The sequence below is a fragment of the Plectropomus leopardus genome, chromosome 16 (genome assembly GCF_026936395.1).
Source record: "Plectropomus leopardus strain MGB_pleo_1.0 chromosome 16, ASM2693639v1, whole genome shotgun sequence".
Classification (NCBI taxonomy): domain Eukaryota; kingdom Metazoa; phylum Chordata; class Actinopteri; order Perciformes; family Serranidae; genus Plectropomus; species Plectropomus leopardus.
Genome location: NC_142191.1, coordinates 27,222,045 through 27,246,581, shown reverse-complemented (window position 1 = coordinate 27,246,581; position 24,537 = coordinate 27,222,045). Strand labels below are relative to the sequence as shown.

Sequence of the window (24,537 nt, the reverse complement as noted above, 5' to 3'; positions counted from 1 at the left end):
CGATCTCAAGTTCTGCATATACAAAAACACACACCTCGCCCCAGACGTTATCGCCCAGGAGAAGGTGGTCTGGACAGTAAGGGAAGTGCACGTAACATCGTTTTTTTTTTTGTCTTTATGTGTCTGAAAGAGGCGAGGAGAGAACTGAAACGCCACATCAAGCCTCATGCCCTGGCTTTAAAAAAGAGAGGACATTTTGTACTTGTTCATAATAGTTATATTATACATCCCACATGGAATAAGCTGCGATACATCAAGTATAATCGTTATCGCCCACCCCTAAGTTAGCATAACATCTTGTAATATATTCAGGATTATCTGTGTATCTGTGCATTTGAATTGGGCATCACTACCCTTTTCTTGACATCCTACTGTCTTATCTCAGCCATCGTTCTGTTACTATCAATACCCAGCAGAGGAACAATGCAGCACCTGGAGCTACTGCCACCTACAGAGTGGCAGACAGTCGGGAAACCCAGCCAAGCTGGGTAACATGGGCTGGCAGGCTCCTTTCATATTCTCCCTTTATCTGCAGATGGTATCAGGAGGCTGTGTTGACACAGAATTGTGTAAATCAACTTGTTTGCGATGTGGGCTGAGCAGGTCCATGTGCAGGCTTTGAGAAATCTTTGAAGTACTGGGAACACTTCCTGTACAGACAGCAGAAACCGATGTAGCCCGGCCCCTGTGAGGCAGTTTTTCTCACGTTGCTGGCCCGGGTGTATGCTCACTGCAGCGGTATTTGCACTTTAACACACACTAGATGTGATCTATTGTTTTGTCAAGGCCTGCCTCCCTCCTTTTCTTTGGTGTTTGTGGTTTCTTAATATTTTTGGAACATCCTGTTTGTGTGTTTAATGCCGTGGGGCACAGATTGTATAGTTTAAGGCCTCTGACCACTCCTGCCCTCTTATTAGTGTGACAGGACAAGAAAGACAGACTGAAGCAGAAGAGGAAAAGAACAAGAAACACCCAGAGAGAGAAGGGGTCAAATTGGAGAACTTAGAAGGAAGAGTGGAAATGACGGAAAAGAGATGAAGGGATGGAAAGAAAGAGGAATGGCAGTGAAAGGAAAACGGCATTGAGGGGAACTTGAGGTTGACTGTGGTTGAGCGGAGGGGGCGGGGAGGGTTATTGCAGACAGACAGCATTGGGAATTCTGGTGTTGCTGGTGTGCAGTCTAGCATTAAATGCAATTTAATGCTCCAAGGCATGTTTACGTGCTATGTAAGTGATTCCCTGTTTGTCCTTCACGAATTTCCGGTACTTATCAATGATTTAAAGGCGTACCCCCACATCTCTGGTCTGCGCAAGGCATCATATACGGTAAAAATCTGTGTTGGGACGCTGTCGGTGCCCCTTGGCAGTGCCTGTGGGTATCAGCCAGCTGTGCACGTGTCATACAAGAGAGCGAGACATGGAAAAACCCTTTATTGAGGTTGGTTGTGCCTCCCTACACACATCTGCCAGGAGAACCTCTGGCTGTGACATAAACAGGCCTGGTTCTATTTCCATCTGTAATTTAGGTAATTTACTGGATGTTTTTAAGCTACTTGCAATTGAATTGCTGAAAGAGCTGTGCTTTTGAAGTGCTTCTGGCAACTGATTCTATTTCCCTTTTAAGGATGAGGTTATTAGAATCACACAGCTTGAATATTTCCTTTGATGACCTTGGAGCGCTATTTATTCAGTTCTATTTATTTGGCCCTTATTTATCCAGGAAGTACTTTTGTAATAAGGCAGCTTTTATGTCTAGGAGACCAATGCCTTGTGTTTAAATATAGGGCATGATAGGTCAAAAACATTTTATACCTTACTTAATTTTTTTCCAAAATAGCAAATGAATACTAAATTCCCTCACATGGCAACGAAGAAGTCTTAATACACATTTTGTTTGGGATAGTTTGAATACTTTGTGTCAGGAATGATTTCTGGGGCAGATTTTGCTGTAGCAGGAAAATGATACAAGAGCTTGAGTTGGCTTTGGGGTATCTGCTGACACAGTGGCACTGAAATGTCACATACGTAGCCATTTTGAATCAGAAGGTAATGTAACAGACAGCCCAGCCGGCAGCACTATTAAAAAAATGATGTGATCTCTCTGAAAATTGCAAGCTGGTACATTTATTTGACTTTCATAAAAATAAAGGAAAACATGTTTTGTGATCATGAAATGCCAGATTCATACTAACAGTGAGTTCACATTAAATCCCATTCAGGGATGTCCGATCTGATATTTGAGATTGGATCATACGCCCATCAAGGCATTTTTTTTGAGTGATCGGTATCGGGAATATTAAGCTTATAGAGCAGCCGATCCTTTTTTTATGTCAGCTGTCACACAGATGTTTTTACTCTCATTACTCTCACGCAGAGCGCAGCCTTCGTCTCCTCCACACAGAGAGACAGACAGCTCCACTAAGCTGTCTGTCTCTCCTCTCTGTTGAACTTAAGAGCAGTAGCTGAGCCCTGCCCACCACAAAACACCACACACCATGAGCAAAAATGCAGTGTGAGACTGTTTATTTATGTTATTTACCAAAGTTATGAACACTAGTTTTATTTCAGCTCAGTGTGAGAGTCTCGCGTTTTGCACTCAGCTATAACACATGGTGTTTCTCTGCCCCGCTCGAAAGAGAGAGCAGAGGAGACTGATGCACAGCTTACAACAGCCACACTGACCACTCCAAAGTGAAACAAAAGCTGTGCAAGCAAAAGGTCAACATGGCTTATTTATTGGCCTTATGAAAGGTAATCTATGTCAAAAGATGTGCAGATGACAAAAATAAACACAACAGACTGCAGATCATTGAGGTTACACAGACACAGGCTGCACCGTAGCAACAGATACTGGACTCTTAAAGGGACAGAGACATTCCCTCGAGTCTGCGAGTAGACCAACAAGATTAAAGGGAGGGTTTGTCATTTCATGCTTTATTTGTAAAATAAATAGATAAATAATGGGCGAATAAATAAATAAAAAAAAAACATCAAGAAAGACCTTGATGCAGTTTTTAATAACTTTAAAGAAACCTTAAAATGTGTACTATGCAGCTATATTATCAAGGAAAATAAACGTCAGATCGGGACTCGCTATTGGCATATACTCAATATTGAGTGACTTGGATCTGGATTTGGGGCTAAAAAACGTGATCAGGACATCCCTACTCCCATCAGCTGTATTCATCATTTGTCACACTACCACAGAAAAAATCAGGCCCGTAGTCTGGCCGGATATAAACCTTGAAACATAGGCCAGAGTTATCCAGACCTCTCATTTACTCCTTCTTTATGACGCAGAGCATTTCCTCAGCAAAGGTTTACTCACTCTAGGAAATCTACCAGCCCGCTTATGAGGTGTTCACCCCCCCAGCGGTCTCGCCATGGTCTGTTGGAAGGAAAGGCCATTCCCAGGTCTCTTCCTCTCCTCTGCCATTCTCTCTCCTCATGTCATATCCTGAAAAAGCCTCTCTCTGTCTCCATCTTTCCATCTCCCCTGTCTCTCTTGCAAGCGGCATTTTTGTGTCGTTACCTCACTGTGGTTGTAAATAATCTCTATTATGGCTTCCAGATGTCCCTCTGTCCCACTCTGGAATTGGGGATGGGGTTTGAGTGCGGTGCGGGTGTAAGGGTTGGACACTTACTGTAACTGGCTCAGCTGCTGACTGGGCCAGAGAACGTAAGGCCCTCTCTGTGTCTTGCTCTTTTCTGTCACGTTCTCTCTGTCCTGCCACTCTCTCCCATAAGCTGAATTAGATTGCTTTTTCCGCTCTTTTTCTCTCTGTCTCTACTTCTCAGGAAAGGAGTCAGCAGCCGGCCAAATTGCGTAATATCAGCCAGACAGACTAATATCTAATATCATACCAAAAATCACTGAAGTATTTCCCAGCTTAACAGGAGCTGTATTTAGGTAGAATTTACGCCTTTGTAATGAATAATTTGTTTATTTCATTACCTCTGCTTACTGAAGCTCCAATTGACCGTGAACTGAAAGTGTCCTTGGTCCACACAACTTCAGCAGCATCAATGTCATGCCAGTTTCAGGATTCACAGTATCCCAGTAAATGTTCATCCATATCATATCAACAATTTAAGATAATCAGCTTTATAGTTTTGAATCATGACCTTCAAGATTTGGATTATGGGAAATAATTGTTTTGGTTTTTGGAAAATAAGTTGGATGAATTTGAAAGGCTACACTGTCATTTCAGTGTGTCACAGACGTATTTAATAAACATTTATTAATTATTTATTAATAATTAATATTTATTAATATATTTAATGTGTGTGTTCCCTTGTTATCATTCTGGTATCATTCTGTGTCACCTCTCTGAATTCGGAGGTGTTTGTGGGTCTGTGATCGCAGTGTAGGAGGGGAAACATTTTGTTGATTCTTAACGGCTGGGTTAATAATTGATCAGTTAATTTGATCCAGGCTGATCAGATGTGATCGATGGATGAGAGGAGCAGCTGCTGCAGAGGTGAGAAAATGCAATTTTTTTGACCCAATGCAATAAACGGTTAAGTTTCACTTTAACTGCAGCTGGGATTGTGCTGCTCCCTCTGTGCCCAGAATTCACCTGTACTCCCAGTGCTGTGCAGTGAATAAAGATCAGAATATATTTTTACAGCACTCCAAATGAACGGTCCAGCTCCAAAAATAGAAAATCAATATGTGGCACCAGATGTCGATGTTGTGGTGAGCTGCCACAAATGAATGAATGGGTGGGAATCTTGTATCAATAATGGCTTTATCAGTTTGAGTAATTCTTTGAAGATAAGTATAATTCTCTGTTTCCGGTTTCTTAAGTGTGAATATTTCCTGGTTTCTTTACTACATGATGACAGTAAACAGAATATATTTGAGTGGTGAACAAAAACAAAGGCATTTGCTTTGTTTTGGGAAACCCTGATTGTCATTTTCACCATTTTCTCACATTTTATAGACCAAACAACTAATCTATTAGTCAAGAAAACAATCAAAAGATAGATTTGGTGTGGATTAATACATATAAAAACAGAAGTATGTTTGTTCTGTGTAATGGATGAGCGACAGACATCTTAAATCCTCCAAATACTTCAAAACAATTTGGGCGTGAATCGCCCTTTAGCCTGCTTTGTCTCTGTCTTTTTGTCCACTTGGATCCTTATTCTTTAGATGCCTTGTGTAGCTCCCCTCTTTGTTTATTTCCTTACTCTTCTTATTTATCCTGCTATTTACACTGCTTTACTGTACTTGCATTTGGGAAAAGGCAATAAAATATATAGATAGATACTTTGAAGTAGATGACTGACATAGCATGCACAAATTTAACTCTAAGCCACACACAAACAGTTCCTCTTTAACATTCATTCTGTACATAACGTACACACAGGCACAACAATGTCGGGAAAGGTTACTTCTGAACATGTCCTGCGGTTTCTTTGCTTGAGTAATTCTTAAGTTAGAGCTACAATTTTCTCTTTGAGAAAGTATTTAAAAGCCTTGTGACATATATGAAGCTTGCTCTGTTTGGGGACATTGACTTTTCAGTCCTCTACAGCGTGTCACGCACATCTTGTCTGTGACTTTGGGAAAATATTACACAGGCTGTATGCGTCAGGTGACTGTATATGTTTGTTTTCCTAAAATATTGACCTAAGTTGTGGGTGTGCCATTATGCACTGAAGAGCACAGAACGTGGAGCACAACTCATAAGAATCCCTCAACAGTCAGCATACTTGCACTGTATTGCATTGCTTGAATTTTTTTCCCTTTCTTTAAAATCAGATGGAAGAGCAGAGGGAAAAGTATCGAAATTTAGGTTTGAGGTAAAATGAAATATCAATAAGTTTAGTTACTTTTTTCAGTATTTTTATTTAGATTTTTCAGCAGTAGATACAGCTTTTCGCAATCGCATAGCACAAAACATACTATTGCTATCTTAATTAGGGTTGCAAATTGTAAGCTATTTCCCCAATCGATCATTGGGAAAACTAGTGACTGATTAAAAAACATAAAAACTTTGCTTAAACCAAAAAATAACAAATGCGTTTTTTTCTCAATCAAAGCTCACAGCAACATATTGCATATTCTTTGACAGCATTGCATAGCCTATCGATTGATCAGTTAAATTTCACATGTTCAATTAAATTCTTAACAGCTGATTAATTGATCATCGATTAATCAATCATCAATTAATCGTTGTCATCCCTAATCTTAATACAGTGCAAAAGAGAGAGTATGAAAAAAACCCCATAAAGAATAATAAAAAAACAAAAATGCTCCTCGTATGTTAATAAATGGCAATCTGTACAAAATGGAGTGCATTAAATTACAAAAAATGCTAAATATGACAAGTGTTCAGAAGATAAAAAAAATACACAAGCTCAGAAACTGCATGGTTCACAGAAATTTGTCATTCACTTGATCATCTGATAAATCTAAATCCTTTACATAATGTATAAAGTGACTCCATGTATTCTCATGTGTAATGTTTACCCTTTAATATTTAAGTTATCCTTTCTAATGGAAGACTTGATAACATCAGTCTTATCCATTGATAAGTGTTTGGCTTGTTAAGGTTTTTCTATAAAAGTGCACTGCATTTTTTGTTTCATAAATCAAGCTGAAATTTATAAATGCTCGTTTATTTTACTGTAGTTATGTATATCTGGATACAGTGAGATTATTTTTGAAATAATCTTCTCAGTTATAACTCTTCCCTCTTTCCAGAACATTCTAATCTTTCTACACTGACGTTTATTTACTTTTATTGCAAAAAAAATAATGTAGTTCCACCCAGCGTTGAGTCACGCACCTAAACCATGCATGTACAACAGACTGGCTAAGCTCACGACACACACACATGCTGACAAATTTCCCATGAACACACCCGGAGACATTGCGTGGAAGAGACCCAAGCTGAGGCCTGTTGCAAGTACCGAGCGTATCATTTGCGGGCCGGCTGCTAAGTGAACACACTTGCCTGTAGTTACCAAGTTTCACACAAAAATGGCTCTGACTTCTCTCATCGGCATGGAGCAAGATGAGCCTGATAAGCACTCAGCATTTTGGGCTAAACCAGTCTGGCTGTGCGGATTAGCTGGCGTCACTCATGTTTTTCCAGTTTCTCTGCATCCTCAGGCCTACTACTGAACATGTGTGTGTTTCACACAGTAACATGCCGCACGTGTATGTGTATCTTCCAGTGTTTTTGTGTCTGTCCGTTTATTGTGTGTCTGCGGATGGACGTCTTTCCCCACAAAGCACGCAGTACATTAATGTGACTGACATGTCATCTTTTTCCAATCTTGGCTTACTCACCCTACACATTGCAAAACCCTATGAAAACAAAGGGCTCCAGTCATGCTAAAGCTTGGATAGTCACTTTCCTAAGCGTCGTCAGGGGTTTCTACCACACCTTGTCATAGCAACAGTTGCTATGTTTAGCTCTACCTGTATATTTTGCCAGTGAGTTAAAATGTATGAGCAAACTGTATGGTATTCTTTTTCTCTGTTGTGAAAAGGGATGCAGTATTTGGCTATGAATCCACCCCTGCTACAGGACACACTGATCCCTGGGTAAATGTAGCTGAGCTTAGTGAGGACAAGCAGTTCTTGTTTGAGTCAGGGTGTTGTATATGTTGACCCTACATACTGACATATGGGCCTGGTATCTCCACAACACTCACACACAATTGAATTCCTTTTATAAATTACAGGCCACAATAACAGTTAATAGATGCTGTGTGCTTCAGTAAACCACCTCTGTGTTTCCCCTGTAATTTTACAGGCCTGGTAGTAGGCTAAGTGTTAAATATTTTAAAAAACTTTCAGGCGTTATAACTCAGGTGAAAACACAGTTTTTTCATGCCATTGTCAATTTTGAGATTTGGGGCTATTTTTCTTCCATAACTTCTCTGCTTTCAGACTATTGAAAAAAACCCATCCAAAAATACCGATTGACATATTTGTCTTAGTTCAGATTTCTGTTCTGGAAATATAAAATTTCAGAAAGCTTGTGACACAAAATATAATTTTCTCATTGTGAGTAATAATCTGTGTAAGTTTCATGGTGGTATCTATTAACATTTTTACAATATATAGTTTTAAGGACTGTTTTCTTAAAATGAGATTTTTTCTCAGCCTAAAGCCAAAAATGTCAACTTCCATCACAATTTTATGCACCAAACTTTCCAGCTTTAGTCCTATCTGCAATCTAAAGGTTTTTCCTGAGGGGTTTCTGCATACATTATTCACAACCTGATTTACGGGACTTTTATCCCTAAAAATGTGGTGAAAATTGATTATAGTGGAGTGAAATGGAGTAAAAAAAAGATATCCAAAACCCCCTCTGTAAAAAAACTGATTCATGTGTCAGCTACATTAAAAAAACATTTTTGAACATGACTTTATCAAATGTTCAGGTTCAGAAACAACACAGTTAGAATGCACAGGGCGAAGTATCTAAAATGTGCGTTTAGTAGTCCATTTTTGAAACATTGTACTTTACCACAGTTGACATGTAAATAACATCTGCCAGCCTATTATAAGTGCAGTCAGATTGTCTTAGCACTGCCGATGTCTTTTCCAAAGTCGTTATGAATTGTCCCCCAATTTTTTTCTTGACCTCATGACTTTTTCCATCAAGGACAAAAACTGTTTGGGAAAGACATATATATATATTTTTTACTATTTGACCATAGCCATAGTCACTAATTATATGTCCGAATTAGATATAGGGAACAGAATCTAGCTGCGTGGTTGTGTGCGTGCATGCATGCGCGTGTGTGCATGCGTATGCACATATCTGTATGTTTCTATGTTTGTACGTGTGCTTTGTTGTGGACAGGGCCTGTGGGCTCCTGGCTCAGAGATGAAAGACATTTCTCATGTGGCTGGTTTAGTGGAGTTCCTGAGTCAGCAAGCAGCTACTAATCAGTGTTTTCTCCCTCTCAGCTAGCCTGACTCTGCCCCCCCTACTCTTTGGCCTGCCACCCTGTGAGCTCTGGCTTGTTTAAGTGAGAATCAGACACATGCATTTTCACCTTGAGCCATAAAACAACCAGCGACCAGTCCTACTGACAGAGCAGTTTTGATAAAGAAGATGGGTTGACAAACAAGGCAGTTAAGATAACTGAGATGGCATAGCTCTCCTCAGAACAGGTTTGGTGTCACATATAAACACTTGGGATGACACTTGATGGGAAGCACCAGCTTTGTCCATTAAAATGTCCATTAGTCTACATCATTAACATTCAAACCCTTTAGAGCAGATAACACGCTTTGCAGTGATATGGAGGGGATAAGTAAGACTGCATAGTTTTTGTGCACTGTGCTGCGTAACTGGAGCCTTCCTGTTGAGATAATGGCAGTTATTGATACGTCTGTCATCAATGAAAGATGTCGATATAGGCTACTTGAAGACGTATAGATCCTGTAGTGCAGTTAGCTTAGCCTGCCTTTGTCATCATATTTAAGATATCTGGCAATTAACGACAACAGGGTTTCCACAAATCCTTAAAAAGTCTTTAGAGGCATTGAATGCAATTATCTAAAAATAAGGCCTTAATTGTTTTTTTTTTTTTTAATTTGAAACCAATTTTTCAAAAGTCTTAAAAATGCTATGGTATTGGCAGACGGATTTCTATTAATTGTTTTATTCTGCCATTGCATTTTAAAAGCTCAAAATAATGGAAAACTTTGAAAAATAAAAACAGTTTATTGAAAACCTCTTGCATTAAAATCACCAAAACGTCATGTTTTATGTTGCAAGAAATATTTGGTCAACATTTTCCCTATCCTTAAGTAGGTTAGGTGGTTCCCGTTTAATTTTTACTTTAGATTTTGCCTCTGTAAAATTGGTCTTGAATTTCATTGAGTGGTATTAAACAGTCTTAAATCCCTCTGCTGTAGGAACCCTGGATAAATAAAATGTGCTCATGACAGAAATCTGGTGAATTCAACAGTTACTGGTGTAAACTGATGTAATGTAGGCCCATTTCTGTCATGCATTAACTTAAAATATAAGTAAATGTCACTGATAATTATTATTGCTTCTTTTGAAAAACAACAACAACAACACAGACATACTCCTTTCCAGCTTGCAATAAACAACCGTCCAAAATTTCGCGAAAGTCTTATGATTTATACATTAGCTTTAATAAATTGTAAGAATCCAGTTATAAACAATTTGTGCATGGCCAAGTCTTTAAATACAAAGTTTTGCTCTTCCCTCTGAAGCTAAGCTGAGGAGAATCTTCCATCTGTGCTTTAACCATGAAAAACGGCCATATTAAACAGATTTAGTCTCTTGCCTAATCATGTAGCTTCTTTGCTTTGATACATGAATTAATTTGAATCCAAAGAGATTTAGACTTTGATATTATCTTGTACCCTGGCAAACATGCCATGTCAGGTTAGAGATGCTGGCTGAAACTGAGAGCTCTGGCAGAGATTCAGTTGAAAAGAATTGGATGTGCTGTGCTGAAATCACCACCATCTCCGAGCCAGAGGGTGGTAGATTTCGCTAGTTTCTTATGAGTTTGTCTGCCAGCCGCTTTGGCAGTTGCATGCGATTTGCCTGTCCTAAATCAAAGTGGCCATAAAATCAAACAAAGCCAAGTTGACACATGGAGGACAGCCTCTCAAGATTACTTTGACAGAACCAAAGTTTTTAATATCATATGCACAGAGATTACATCTTTATAGCTTGATGTAGCTTTTGTGGTTGACATTGTGCAGCATATTCAATTTAGACAGTGTGTTTTGCCAGAAAGCCATCTGTATCACAGTCTAGATGTGATATGTTGTTTCTAGCAGTGAATCCTGGGTCTTTCCAGGTCAGCACGCCGTGTATCATTCTCTATCCTAGACTTTGTATTTTTGTTGGAAAAATGTACTGCTCGGCTGTTAGGTGATGCATGAAGAGAGAGAACTAAAGATGCACAAGAACACCTTTTGAGAAAGACCAGTTTAGTTGCTTGTCACATTCTAGTTCGTCATCATTTTTGCAGACTTGTGGTGATGTCCTGGTCACTTGCCCTAAAGCTCGATCGCATTCCCTAACACAACAGAGTTGATTGACTGCTAGACATAGTTCAAATGTTTCTGGTCTACTTGCTCTGTAACTGGTCTACAGGGAAATGAAATAAATGACTAAGCATTTTCTCCTGTCAGGTGTTCCCAGCCCTACTTAGTGCGATGGCCGAGCTGTTTGTGTATTCATGTGGGTATGGGGTTTGTAGTACTGCACCCCAAAACATGGCATACAACATGGCCCCTGCTTTCTGTCTGCCCTGCAGCCATAGCAGGCCAGTGGGGTCAGGAGGGAGTGTGAGAGTGAGAGGTTTTTGAGGCATGGGTGATCTGTCTGTTTAATTCAGGCAGGCATTTCTCCTTTTCTTCAACACATGAGGTTCTGTAAAGTCATGGCAACCAGATGAGTTTAGCATGATGTTTGGACAGGTAGGGATTGCAGACACGAGCCCTTTTTAACAGAGATAGTGCTGTAGGGCTATGAATTCCCTTCTTTATGACGCCTTTACATTTTTACACAGAATTTAACAACAGCAGCATCATGTCACTTCAGTGTTTGATTGTAGACAGCATGCCGGAATTGCGGAAGCAAAAGATGCGTGAAGGGCATGACTTTTAACACGTCTTCCTCTAGTGTGACATGTAACATGCGTGTCAGTTGTAGGCTTGGGCGGTATCTAATTTTTCATACCTTCATACCTTCCTGAAATTTCACCGGGGTATACAATATATGACACTAGTAGTGTGCAGCGCTAATTCAGGCAGGCTTAGTTGCCTGGTTAACTCATTAATAAACACACTTAATTCAAACTGGACAGAAACAAAATAACTCACCTAAGCCGCCTTGGTATTCTAGTTAGTAAGTCCACTGCTCCAATACATTTTAATCCACCAAGTTAGATGTGAAAAATGTTATTCCCCACAGTCTCTCTCTTCTGGTCACCAGCTGTTCACAGTCCTGTAACTTTTCCTGATACCACTAGGTGTCACAGTTGCTTTCAGCTCAGCTGTCTGTTCCACCAGCGTACCTTTTATACAGAATTGTGACGTGGCAAAACTGTGATATTCCGACCTTGAACAGGCTGTGTAGAAGGGGCTACACACACACACACACACACACGCGCACACACACACACACACACGCACACAGAGGCAACCAAAAACAAAAAAAGAATGTTTGTGCAGTCGATGGAGATGATGTCTTTTGTTAACCAAAACAGCTGCTGCATGTAAAAGTCAAACATTGAAGTGCATTTGTGTGTGAATTCTTGCTTGTCTGAATGCTAATAATGCTAAACTGGGTTAACTCTTGCTGTGAAAAAGCAGTGCTTAAATGTAGACATGCTTTGTGCTTTTAAAAATAAAAGGTTAAGTGATACTTCTGTGTTATCAGTAAATCAGAGTATCAATGTAGCCAGTATGCTGACCTTGGTGAACTTGCAGCCCATCCAGGGTATCCTTGGCATGCTGGGATCATGTAAACCAGGAAGTGTTTGAATAGCTCTCCACAAATGAGGGAAATGCTGACTTTGTCAGCCATAGATGGAATCTGTTCACTTTTGTGAGAGAACGTCAACGACCCTTGCAGATCCCTCCCAAGTCCTTTTTTTCCAACCAGGAACCATAACTGCAGGCGTAACAATAGCTCGCTTTATCATCCAGCCTCTCTGCGTCCGGTGTCATGTGCTGTAGAGGTCCAGGTGGTCACTAACATTTAGATAAAGTACATTGTGAATGGCATGGCAGCCTTTCATGAGATAGGGAAATGTTGTGGGTCCCTGGTGGGTTAATGCATGACTAGCACGAGTTTGTTTCCATAGGAGTAGGTCATTGAATGAGGGTATTTTACTTATTTTTGGTTCCTGACACAGAAAACACCTGAACCCTTCCATCTGGCCAACATTTTTATTCAGGTCCACCAACAGAATTTGGGGTTTTTGCTGATAAGAAGAAAATGTAAATGATAGTCAGGGTTTCCACCATGTATTTGGTTTGCAGAAGTGGTTAGCCACTGACTTCTATCTCGTATCTGATCACAGCCATTGATGAAAAAAGTCCAACTAGTCAATTTAACCTTTAACCCCTTGAAACCTGAGGGAAAAAAAATGCTTGATTTCTTTTAAAAACATGGGAAAAAGGCAAAGACCCAAACATTTGCAAGAAAGAAAAAAAAGTACAAGAAAATTACCTGAAAATTAGCACCAAAAAAGGAACATTAACATCAAAAAGTAAGAATAATTCTTTAGCACAATTTTAAATACATAGTTCTATTAATTATGAATATAGTTCCTTGGACATTTTTCCCTGGCTTCATTTAAATTATTTTCTAAATCACCTAATTTCAATTAGCAGGACATTTCTTGGCAAAACTGGCAACAAGCACATATTTTTCAAGCACGTATTTTCAAAAGAAATAAAAACAAATTTGCTCAGCGTTCAAATGTTTAAATACTTGTCAAAGGCGTGTGAATGCAACACAAGAAAAGTGATGTCGATCCAGGTTTCAAAGGGTTAAACTAACTTCAATTTAATACTATTTTTGGTAAATGTGTCTGATCATCAAACTGTAGTCTGCTGTCTTATTTGGGGTGCAGCTCAGTGCCTATTCCTGCATCACACATTAACACCTTGAGACAGATTGCCATTCCACTCTTTTTCCAACTCATAAAAACTCTTCTTTCTCGTGCTGCTTTGATTAACTGCTTAGCCAGCATACGGTGTGACCAGTCAGTCACCTGCTGAGTTGAATCAGACACATCTTGAAGCATCTGATCTTGTTATGGGTGGCTGCTGTTAGGTGGACAATAATTCTGCGATCAACTAAATCATTCTGATCAGACATTTCAAATAAGTTACTTGAATGCAAAATAAAGTGATCCAAAAAGATGTGCATTTACATGACCTAAAGCATTTAATGAGAATATAACTTTTTTTCACTTTCAAAAAGTGGTACTGTCTGCTGTTAATTTGCAAGAAAAAGTCATAACAGTAAGAGAAGAAGCACTTCTGCCTTTCCATATAATTACATAGTCAGTCACACAGGTTATTTTATGTAGCTACAAATTACAGATGCCCCCTAAATATGTTTGTAGACACTACAATTTACTGATGTTCTCTCATTTACAGGCTACTGGTAACATTATTGATTCTTGTGTCCAGCAACTTCACAACAACATTACATACGGCTGCCATTTCGAAATTGAAGAATATTGTAGTTATGAATTTCATTCTTAATAACATTAAAAATTATTAAATCAGACTTTCCTTAAACTGTATGAACTGAATGAAGATATTATCATTCTATTTCCCGGTGTACTTGCTATTTTCCTGTGTGGTACATACCTTATACTGCATTTCTTTCAGAGAATCCTACTTTTGCCTTTTTGTCTTCTGTCTATATGCTTGTCATTTTTGCTTGAAATCTTTCACTTTTGGCTAAGTGTAATTGTCCCTGTGTCTGTTTTTTTTTTATCTCTGCAGCTAAACCCTTCACATCCAAAGTGAAGCAGATGCGCCTGCACAAGGAAGACTTTGAGATCCTCAAGGTGATTGGACGAGGAGCATTTGGAGAGGTAATGTACCTTCTAGTTCTTGAACTTTGATCTAACAATACAGGAAAACATAACCATTTAAGTTGAAAACATGCAAATTTGGTTTTACTTTTTCTTTGTATAAGAAGCAGGTGTTGCAGGTTAATTTGGAGTGTTTTCCTATAGATTCATCATGTGCAGTGTATGTTTTTTTCTTTCTACTTGTCTGTTTTGACAGGACACATCACACAATCTGGAACTTCTTCCTTGAGGCAAAGATTTTGCTGTATGATCTTTGCACAATACCTGCCAGTAACAGGATATATTCTCTTGTACCATTATACCTTAATACCCGAGTTATAAAGGCAGGAGTGTTGCTGTGTTTGATAGCAGATTACTTTCTGCTGCATTCCAGCAGCAGTGCGTCGTATTGGTCTGCTGCATGAGCATGACTCTACTTGCAGCTTGAACAAAGCTTTTTAATTCTTCTCTCACATTTAACCCCATGAGCAGCAAATGAATTAGAGTGCCAGTGAAACCAAGCAGTGTGGGCTTACATGGTTTTGTATCAGTTTTTGCTTTTATGTGTGCCCGTAGGGAGGCTGAAATTCACTTGTCACTGGGTTTCAGGTAATGATGTCAAAGCTGGGGAATGTTGGAGGGACAGGTATTGTGGTCCTCAGCCAAGACTCTTATATAATGTCAGTGTCATCCAAAAGCTTAGTGTCTTCATGCTTACAGTTTTCACTATTGCACAGCATTGTCTTGACGCTCACATGCCTCTTCATAAGAATAACAGAAAAGGTAGTGTTTCAATACTGAATCGTTTCATCTCTGGAAGTGTAATTCCACATCTGTACAAACAAGTTATTAAATTCCAAAGTTCTTTGAGGACACTTTGATAGCGATAGAGAGAAATCATGAGAGTGACAGATTGATGGAGGGAAATGTGGGCACACCTGCCAGCATGTAGCTGCAGCACAGCCACAAAATACTAATATGCTCGCTTAAGCCACTGCAGGGAGTGCTGGTATGTGCATGTGTGAGTCATGTGTTTTGTGTGTGTGTGTATTTGTGTGTGTCAGGCGTGTTGTGCTCAGCAATCTGGTGTGATTCATGAATTGTGTTACCTTGTGGTAACATTCCAGTGCCTTTTTACCAAATCAGCTGTGCTTGTACGAGTTTTGTACAGGCTTGAGAGACATAATGATTGGTCCCATGGCTCCACTTATACTTGCACAATGTGTCGCAATGTGGATGTTATTGTGATGGTATAGAAAACAGAAATGTGGAAATCGAGCAGAACCGAGAAGAACTCAAGTTGAATAAGGAGCTTGTAGGTCTCAGAAGATGCTTATCCACGGCTTTAATACTATTGCGATATTTGAATGCCAATTCCATATGTATTGGATATTGCTATTTATTGGATTTTTTTTTGTAAACACAAGACTCTGGAAAGAGTTGAATCAATCACTTAAAGACTGTATATCATGTAGCATATTTTCAGAAACAATACATATCACGTCAGTCTTTCTGATGTTTATTTCAGCAGCATCACATACTGCATTGAAAAGCAGTAAACAAAGGTTTCTATGGTCTTATTTTTTACTGGCTTGTTGCAGTGATTTGCTCAGCCCCTTGCCTCAAATTCAAACTCAAAATCCAGCTGGCTCAAAACTGCCTCTTATCTCATTTTTTGTGGCTTTTTTCGCCTTTATTTGATAGGAAAGCACTAGAGTGAAAGGGGGGAGAGAGGAGATGACTTCCCGCGAGAATTTAGTCTTTGCATACGGGGTGCCTGCTCTACCAGGTGAGCGACAGGGCACCCCAAACTCGGCTCCGATCTGTGTAATGGCAGCAACAGAAAGTTTTCTGACCCACTGGCTAGTATGGTTGATCTGGCTGAATTTGAGTTGCTATTCGAGTAGTTTAAGGTTTGTCACCTTGGGCTTTCCGCTATTTTGTTTCCCCTTCGTTTTTCAAAAAAACAGACTCGACATGACGTTAATAATAAATTACCAGTATAAAAGCAGCAGCTTCCGTTCACCTACCTATTTGAATTATATCAATTTAGACATTAAAATATAAATTAAGAAATTAAAAAAATGCAATACTTAGGTAAATGGATTTTGTTCCTCACTACTTTGAGATGGAGTTGTTGGCTCAGTGGTCAAAGTAGTTGAAATATTTGCAATTTTTAGTGTCACACATTTCACCTTTTCTGCAGCTGGCCATCATTGGCAGAAGACCAGTTTTGTCTTTTGCACATGTTGTTTACTGCAAATCCTGTTTATTTTCTTTTCCTTACATCATCTCTCTCTTTCTTTTGCTCATATATGAATCATATTAAGGCAGGACTTGCAGGAATTACTCTCTACAGCAGTTACACGACACAAGTTTATAAGCCCTGTTACCTTTAAAGCCTCCTGTAGACTATGCAATTTTAGAAATCTTGCAACAAGGTTGCAACAGCTGTCACACAATGAGATTCTCATTTCAAATTTCTGATTGATTGATCACAAGACCGTGACAATGGCCATCCTTGAACGTCTTTCACTGAGCAACGTAGGACTATAGTTTTAAAGCCACGACCAAAAATATTGCCACGTTTCTTTCACTTTAGGTATCTTTCATCTAGGACAGCCCAAAATTGCAAAGTGTATATCGGGCTTAAAGCACTCGAGAGACATATAAACCACCAGGCACATTTGCCAGTTTTTTTATTTTTATTTTTATTTTTATGGCTCTTGGCATTGCAAAGTTAGGATGCTTACTTCATTCCAATTGGATGACAGTAATAACAGCTATCTGACCTCAGGTCAGACTAAGCAAACATGGAAAAATGTGTATTTTGGGAAGGCCTCATGAAAATTTATAAGGGTATGATTTTTTTTTTTTCGTCATCACTTTGGAGATTTTGAACAAAACTGAGCTGAGATTGAGACATGGGAACAGAGAGTGACAGAGTTAAAAAGAGACAGACAGAGATAGAGACAGACCCAGACACAGGAAAACAAAGTCAAGAAAAAATACTTGAGAGTCTGAAGGGGAGGCGAGAGATCTTGAGTGCAGGATGTTTTGATTTCATCCTCCCGTTGTCAGCAGCAAGCAGAGAAATGGCGCGGGTGTGTGATGTTGTGGAGCGTGTGCTGGCCTCCTGCCTCTGAGAACGCTCCCATTAGGATTCAGTTGCCTCCTCACCAACACAGACGGGCTTAATGGTGCTCAGTCTGGTGCAGCTCAGTGGATTGTGATGGATACAAACAGTGGCAGGGTCTGCTCTCAGGCTGGCTTTGCTTAAGATGTGTGTCATTATGATATTTGTAATGCTTTTTTTTTTTTTTTTTTACATTGTAGGGACAATAAACAAAAAAAACAAAAAAATTAAGGAGCAGAGCACAAAGAAAAACAACAACATAACAGATAAATAAATATGAGGTCACGGGATGTTAAAAAGTCAAAGCAAATTTTGCAGCAGTGGGACAGTTTATCTGAAACTGGTATTTTGTAATGGCCTTTTTACTTGATGCCAACAAGATCTTTAGAAGGTAGTTATCCTCTTTACTTAATCTGTTAGGGATATGTCTTGTCTAAGAGGAACAAGACCAGAAGATATGGTCGTGATCAACCACAGTTTTCATCACATTTGTTGTGGAATCATGGTCTTTCAGTGTTATACGTTATTGTCGTACTTGTTGCATTGGATCAAAAAACCCTCTTTATTCAAAACTTTCTTCAGCAGCCAAATGCTTGTAAATATGGCCTTGGCTGTGAAGTGTTTGAGTTGTGTAGCAGTGTTGGCAGATAGCTGGTGTGTTTTCAGTCTGTCTTTGCCACTCTGAAAAGTGCTTGGCCTGTGGAATAATTAGATTAACTGCTGTGGTTTGTTTCATGCCTGTCCAAACTGATAAAAAAAACCCAACAAATTTGAAGACTCAGGCACTTGGCTAACAAAAAGTAGAGACAGCAACCCTTAGTGGAAAAAAGGCACAATACACACTTTTATTTATGGATATAGTCAGTGAAGTAAACTCTGTGTAGTCTTTCCTGGGCCCTGAAGTAGACCCCAGGCCTGACAGTGAGGGCAAGTTAAAGGAGGGAACAGAGGAGAGAGGGAATGGAGGGATGGAGAAAAGGACAAAAACAGTGAGGCATCGCCAAGAACAGTGTGCTCCCCCTTGTCTGTCCTCCTCTCTTTCTCCTCCGTCCCTTCTCTCCTCTGGTGAGGGATCACTAGGGGAAATCCAAACACTGCAGGAATGTTATCATTGTATTGCATTAGCAGCATTCCCCAGCTCATTTAATAGACTGCAGACCCCTCTGTTGCACACAGCGCTTGTGTTTCTTTCACTTCTCCTCCGTGTGTGCACTTACAAATTCCTGTGTGTTTACTTGCCTGTATTTTACCCCAATTGTCTATTTATGCATACTTTTTGAGCACAATGAACAATTACAGAAGTCAAATTAAAAATGTGCTTTTTTGATTAAGTAGAATCTTACAGAAGTATGAAGGCGGCTGAAAGAAATCAGGCAGGATGTAAGTTTGCATGAACATGTGTTTTGGCTGTCAGTGCGCAGTGGTTTGTCACAGCAGCTCGTGCAACTCCTTTTTTGGCAAAACGTGAAGCCGGAGCTAGGGATGTTTCTCATGGCAATTATCAGTGAGTGGATAGCTGGCAGTTGTTATGTTGTTAAGATGGTACAGGAGGGTATGAGAAGCACAACAGGAGAGTGTGGAGAGTTGAGCAGTGCACGGTGGTAAAGGTAACATGAATATAACAGATAGGCCGACACTGTGGTCATTATTTAGGTTTTTAAAGCAATTATTAAGTCAATTTATGTTCAACTTTATTGTCAGTTTTAGTCAGTGTATGACATAAGTGTGGCCAATATTGAATTAACGGACATACTAAATACATAGGGTATATGTCTGGTGTGTGATGACAGCTGCATTGCAAGTCCAAGGTCCCACACTGTAAATTATTAGATTTCCATACCTATTTTAATATGAAGCAGGTATAGTTGCTTTATATTTTAGGGGTCAGCAGATTATCGGCCTGGCTGCTTTTTTAGGCAGATATTTGGCATTTTGTCGATTATCTGCGGCGACATTTCATTTTAATGATCGCCGATCAAATGAATTAATTAAAAGGTGCAAAGAAAGTGTCAGTGTGGGAGGAACTTTAATTTAAATTATCACCTGACTTTGTTAAAATAAAGTTGCTAGGACCTTGCTGTACATGATGTTGAGTGTATCAGTTTTGATTTAACATTTGGTTAAGGCATTGAAACAAAGAGTTGTGTTGGACTTTGTTATATTCAAAATTCTAAGTATTGAAGGAAAGATTTTTATTTTTATTGTAAATGCATATTGGTTCCAAGTATTGGTTATCAGTCTCATTAACTACCAATAATTGGTATCAGTATCAGCCCTGAAAAAACAATATTGGTCAACCCCTATTATACTTTGAAAGTATCAAAATGTTAAGGCTGCAGATGAGTGCTTACAGTCTGTATTTAAAAATTGTGACTTTGAACACGCCATCAGGACTTTCATGAAGTTGTAATGTCATAACTATGATATGTTGGCCATTTTAAACATAAAACAAAAAGAGGGACAAAAACGTTTGCCCAGCATTGCAATTCCAGTGAAAGAGTTGGTCGAGTGAATCATCACAATGTTTTTCTGACACTTGGGGGTAGACAGCTGGCAACTGATTTCAGTTGCATAGATATTTAAAACTAGCAAACTTGGCTATGTTGTTGTCATTTTCAGCTGTAGCTTTAAACATGTATAGTTGTAGTTAAGCACGGAGGTCCAGCCTACTTGATGTTTTTGCTGTGCCTATTTTATGTTCTGTGTTTCTTTACTATATTTTTTAATAAACCAGATCTAGTCAAATCAGTTTATGTATTATGTTTAGAACATTTCTTAATCAGTGCAGCGGTAGACCATGAACTCCCATGTTCTGCTGGGTAAAATTACTGTTTTTGTCAATGGAGTCTGGTGGTTTTGAGATTACACCTTTAATTTCCAGTTGAAAACGGATGTCTGACAGCAAGGTAAAGCTGTGAAAATATTTTAAATATAGCATACACTTATGGAAGTGTGTGTGGAAAACCCGGAAACGCTGACCAATCAGAGCAGACTGGACTTTTTTGTGAGGGAGGCTTTAAGAGACCGGCCCTGAAATGGAGCTTTTCAGACAGAGGGTGAATACAGATACAGATATTCAGACAGACAGTATGGGAAAAATAAAGTCTTTTTTGAACTTTAAAGCATCTTTTCATGTTTGAATAGACACCCAAAATACAAATATGAACCCGAAAATGAGCATGGGGCCTTTAAATCATCTTAGCTGATATTTGAAGGGTTGCTTTATAAGTGGATTTAACAGTTAGTGGTCACACACACTTTTTATGGCTTGTGCGTGATTTTAAGACAACATCAATAATCCGTGACCAGCAACTTCCTTCCAAACCATCACATCTTTCCATTCGCTATTGATTTGTTCCCATTTACAAATCACTGGACACAGTGATTAGAGGAGTGTTCTAGTTTTTTTCTTCTCTCAAACAGCAGACTGTTAGTAGGAAGCAGGAATCATAGTTAAGTGTCCAGCTGTGTGTGTGTGTGTGTGTGTGTGTGTGTGTGGATATGGCTCCAGGTGGAGTGCATCTGTTGGCCTTTTAGGTCAGCACTTTAGTATCTGTGGTCACTTCCTGCCCCCGGTTTTCCTTTCTTGGCTCTACTCAGCTTTCTTTTCTCCTCTGCACTCTCTCCTCCTTTTTTCTCTCCTTCCTCTAATCTCCTTTCTCTTTTTTCCTCTTTGTCATCATCCTTTCTTATTCTCTTCCTTCTTAACTTCATCCTGTTTCATGGTTACAGCTGGCCTTTCTCAATCCAGTCCTCCACCCTGCACCGTGGCTCGTTTCTTCTCATCCACTTTTCTTCTTCTTCTTCCCCGTGTGCCTCTACTTTCTTGAAGGTTCTCTTGACTCGTGGGGATATTGTAGTTCATGGTTGGCTCCTTAAAGGGATACTTCGCCGATTTTTCGGCAAATGACATAAATGGTGTTTCTCTGGCTCGTGGGGCTGTTGTTCGAACTACAGGCCGTACTTCCACATTTTCGGGTATACAGCAGATCAAGAGACGCACTTTCTCCTCTCTCTGTCTCTCAAACCCAGACAGAAATCCCATCAAACAATAAAACTAGGCAAGTGATCAAATATTAATCAAACGATTATGTCTCTGCACGGCCTTTTTCTATCCTAAAATGTTTTAAGAAATGTATTTTAATGCACCGTTTTGTCGTAATAACAGTAGTTTGTGAAGAGGAAGCGGGCGTCATACTGTTTCCTGCACAGTGAAAACAGAGGCGAAAAAAAAAGAGATCAAACAGTAAAACTAAGCAGTGCTGATCAAATATAAACCAAGAGCTGGTTACTGAGTTGAATATTTGTCACCTCAAATGTTCAAAGAAACCTGTTTGAGCTTACTGTTCTAACTATAATACGAGATCCGGTTGGCCATAATTGTTTCACACAGGCCATCCCGCATTACGTCAGACGCATAGCATTCTGGTAGTTGTAGGTTTTCTACCTCTTGAGCAAAAGCAACCTTTCTTCTCTGTTTTCTGTTGTCATGTAGCACCAAAGTATTTGCATCTTTATACTACAGAGACAGCAAAGAAATACTTGTTTAAAGCCCCAGTGTAATTTTGAAATGCTGAGATCATAATTCTCTTGTTCTCTTATTGCTCTAGCACAACACAGCTTTTCACGGAAGGGAAATGATGTGTTTTTCAAGGCATATTAAACATTGCTATCAATTATGAAGACTTATTATTTTTTGCTTTCTAAATTGTTTGATTTTTGAGATGGAGTCAAACTTGGATTATCATGCTGTTCTTGTGTTTCTTTTTACAGCTAAGAGTCAGTGTCGTTGGTATTCTCCTTTTGATGTTTATAACATGGTTCACATTCTTTGTCTGACTTTGCTGTCACACAAATGATTAAAACATCTTTTTAACACTCCAACTGCTCTTTCCTTTTTGGCAGGTTGCAGTCGTAAAAGTGAGAAACACTGACAAGGTATTCGCCATGAAGATTCTCAACAAGTGGGAGATGCTGAAGCGAGCTGAGGTGAGCATCACTGACCAGCTACAAAAGCTTCTGTTACAGACAATTGCTGGTTTTGGGTGCTGAGCCCGTGCAGCAGTGTTTGGGTAAACTTTACAGAAAATAATAAGGAGTTATAATTAATGTAAAACAAAAAGTGTTTCCACCACTATCCACACTCCAATGCAGCCATTATTGATAAAGGCTGACAGATCATGTTGCTGCCTGAGCTGCACGAGCTGCCGCTGCATGTTTTTCTCATCGACCTCTTCCTGACAGTCTGACATTCCTGTTGGTCCCATGGGTCTTCAATCTTCATGCCTCATACGTCACAGCCCAAAACTGCTCCCTGCTGTGTGAGCATGCGTGCGTGTGTGCGTGCGTGTGTGTGTGGACATGGGAAACAATGCAGAGCAGCAGATGTACTGTAGACAGTGCACTCTAAGCATGTAATTGTCTTTGACAGGGAACATCAAAGCACTGTAAAAGTATTTTTAATGCTGACATTTAGTGGAGATTCTTTCCTTTTCAGTGTAGGAATAGGGACCATGTTTGGATGCTGTGTTGATTTATATTGTAAAGTCATCCATTTACACAACAATTTTCAGAAATTTGATTTATATAAAGAGGCCTGACTTGAAGTGAGGCGTGCACTAAATTACAGTAGCATGTGTGTCTCCCAGGGTGGTGTAGAGATTACTGAGAAACGATCCATTATCTGCAGTACAGTTAAAGGCACGCAGCACATCGTGGTTAACAAGTTTAAGGGACAGTTCACCCAAAAATCTTAAATACATATAATGCCTCTTACTTCTAGTTCTACTTATCAGTCTAGATTGGTTTGCAGTTCCCGAGTGTTAGAGATATCGGCCGTGGAGATGTCTGCCTTTAAGAAACTCAACAGCAATGTGTCTTTCCAGAAATCATGACCCAGTTACTCAAGATAATCCACAGACCTTGTTGTGAGCAGTTTCTCATAGGAGCTGGTTTATTTCTACGGAACTACACCCTCTGACCTAATAACCGAGCAAGGGGAGCATGCAGTTTTTTAAAATGTGTTTTTTTTTTTTTGTTTGTCTTTTTTGGCGCTCCGAGCACTACAAGCCAACTGCCATCTAGTTGCATTATTTTGAAGAGAAGTCAGACATCTCTACGGCCTATATCTCCAACACTCAGCAACTCACACCCAAACCAAAAATAAATAAATAAATAAATAAATAAATAGCATTACAGGTAAGAGGAAAAATATGGCGTTGTTTTTTTTTTATTTTGGACAAACTGTCCCTTTAAGACCCTTCACAAATCCAGGTTACCATAAAATCTTTAAGATGGTAAGCCATGAAGTTTTTCTCCTATCTTGTACTGTTTGTTTTTTTGTTTAACCATGGCAAGAGTTATGTAAGACATTGTAGCCTGAGGACTTTTTGGTCAGAGCATTTGGACTGAGAACAGTGAGAGGCCAGATCCTTAGTCTTGACATTTTTTCTGTGTGAACATATATGACTTTCAGGAAATATTTACTGCTCAGCTGTTAAAATTACCTCATTCAAACTTATTCATGATTCTGAATTTATTTTTTTCCTTTTCCTCACCTCACTGCTGTTACAGGTCTGGGTCTTTAAGATATTGATGCACTGTTGTTCAAACCCTTTTAGAATCTAGTTAAGGTTACACTGTACCCAGAAATCAGGTTTCCCCTGCAAAAAAAAACAATCAAGCTGTGTTGATGTTGTGTGTCCTCTTTAATGTGTTAAAGAAAACTGACAGCACAAAGGTTAAATGAATGTAAATGCACTGCCAGACAGCACAAAGCTTAAAGATCAGATAGCATTTCAATGCTAAAGTGTCCTTGAGCCATTGAGCCC

At 39.3% G+C, this 24,537-nt stretch overlaps 1 protein-coding gene across 10 annotated transcripts in view; it reads left to right on the top strand.

Annotated features, from left to right (window-relative positions):
- The window catches only part of cdc42bpab (CDC42 binding protein kinase alpha (DMPK-like) b), a 102,211-nt gene that overhangs the window by 27,070 nt on the left and 50,604 nt on the right, over nt 1-24,537 (top strand). For all 10 annotated transcript variants that reach the window (XM_088089669.1, XM_088089672.1, XM_088089671.1 and 7 more), the window contains 2 exons: nt 14,501-14,592; nt 22,613-22,696. In XM_088089669.1, coding sequence (XP_087945795.1) covers nt 14,501-14,592; nt 22,613-22,696 — 176 coding nt within the window. The remainder of the gene's footprint in view (nt 1-14,500; nt 14,593-22,612; nt 22,697-24,537) is intronic.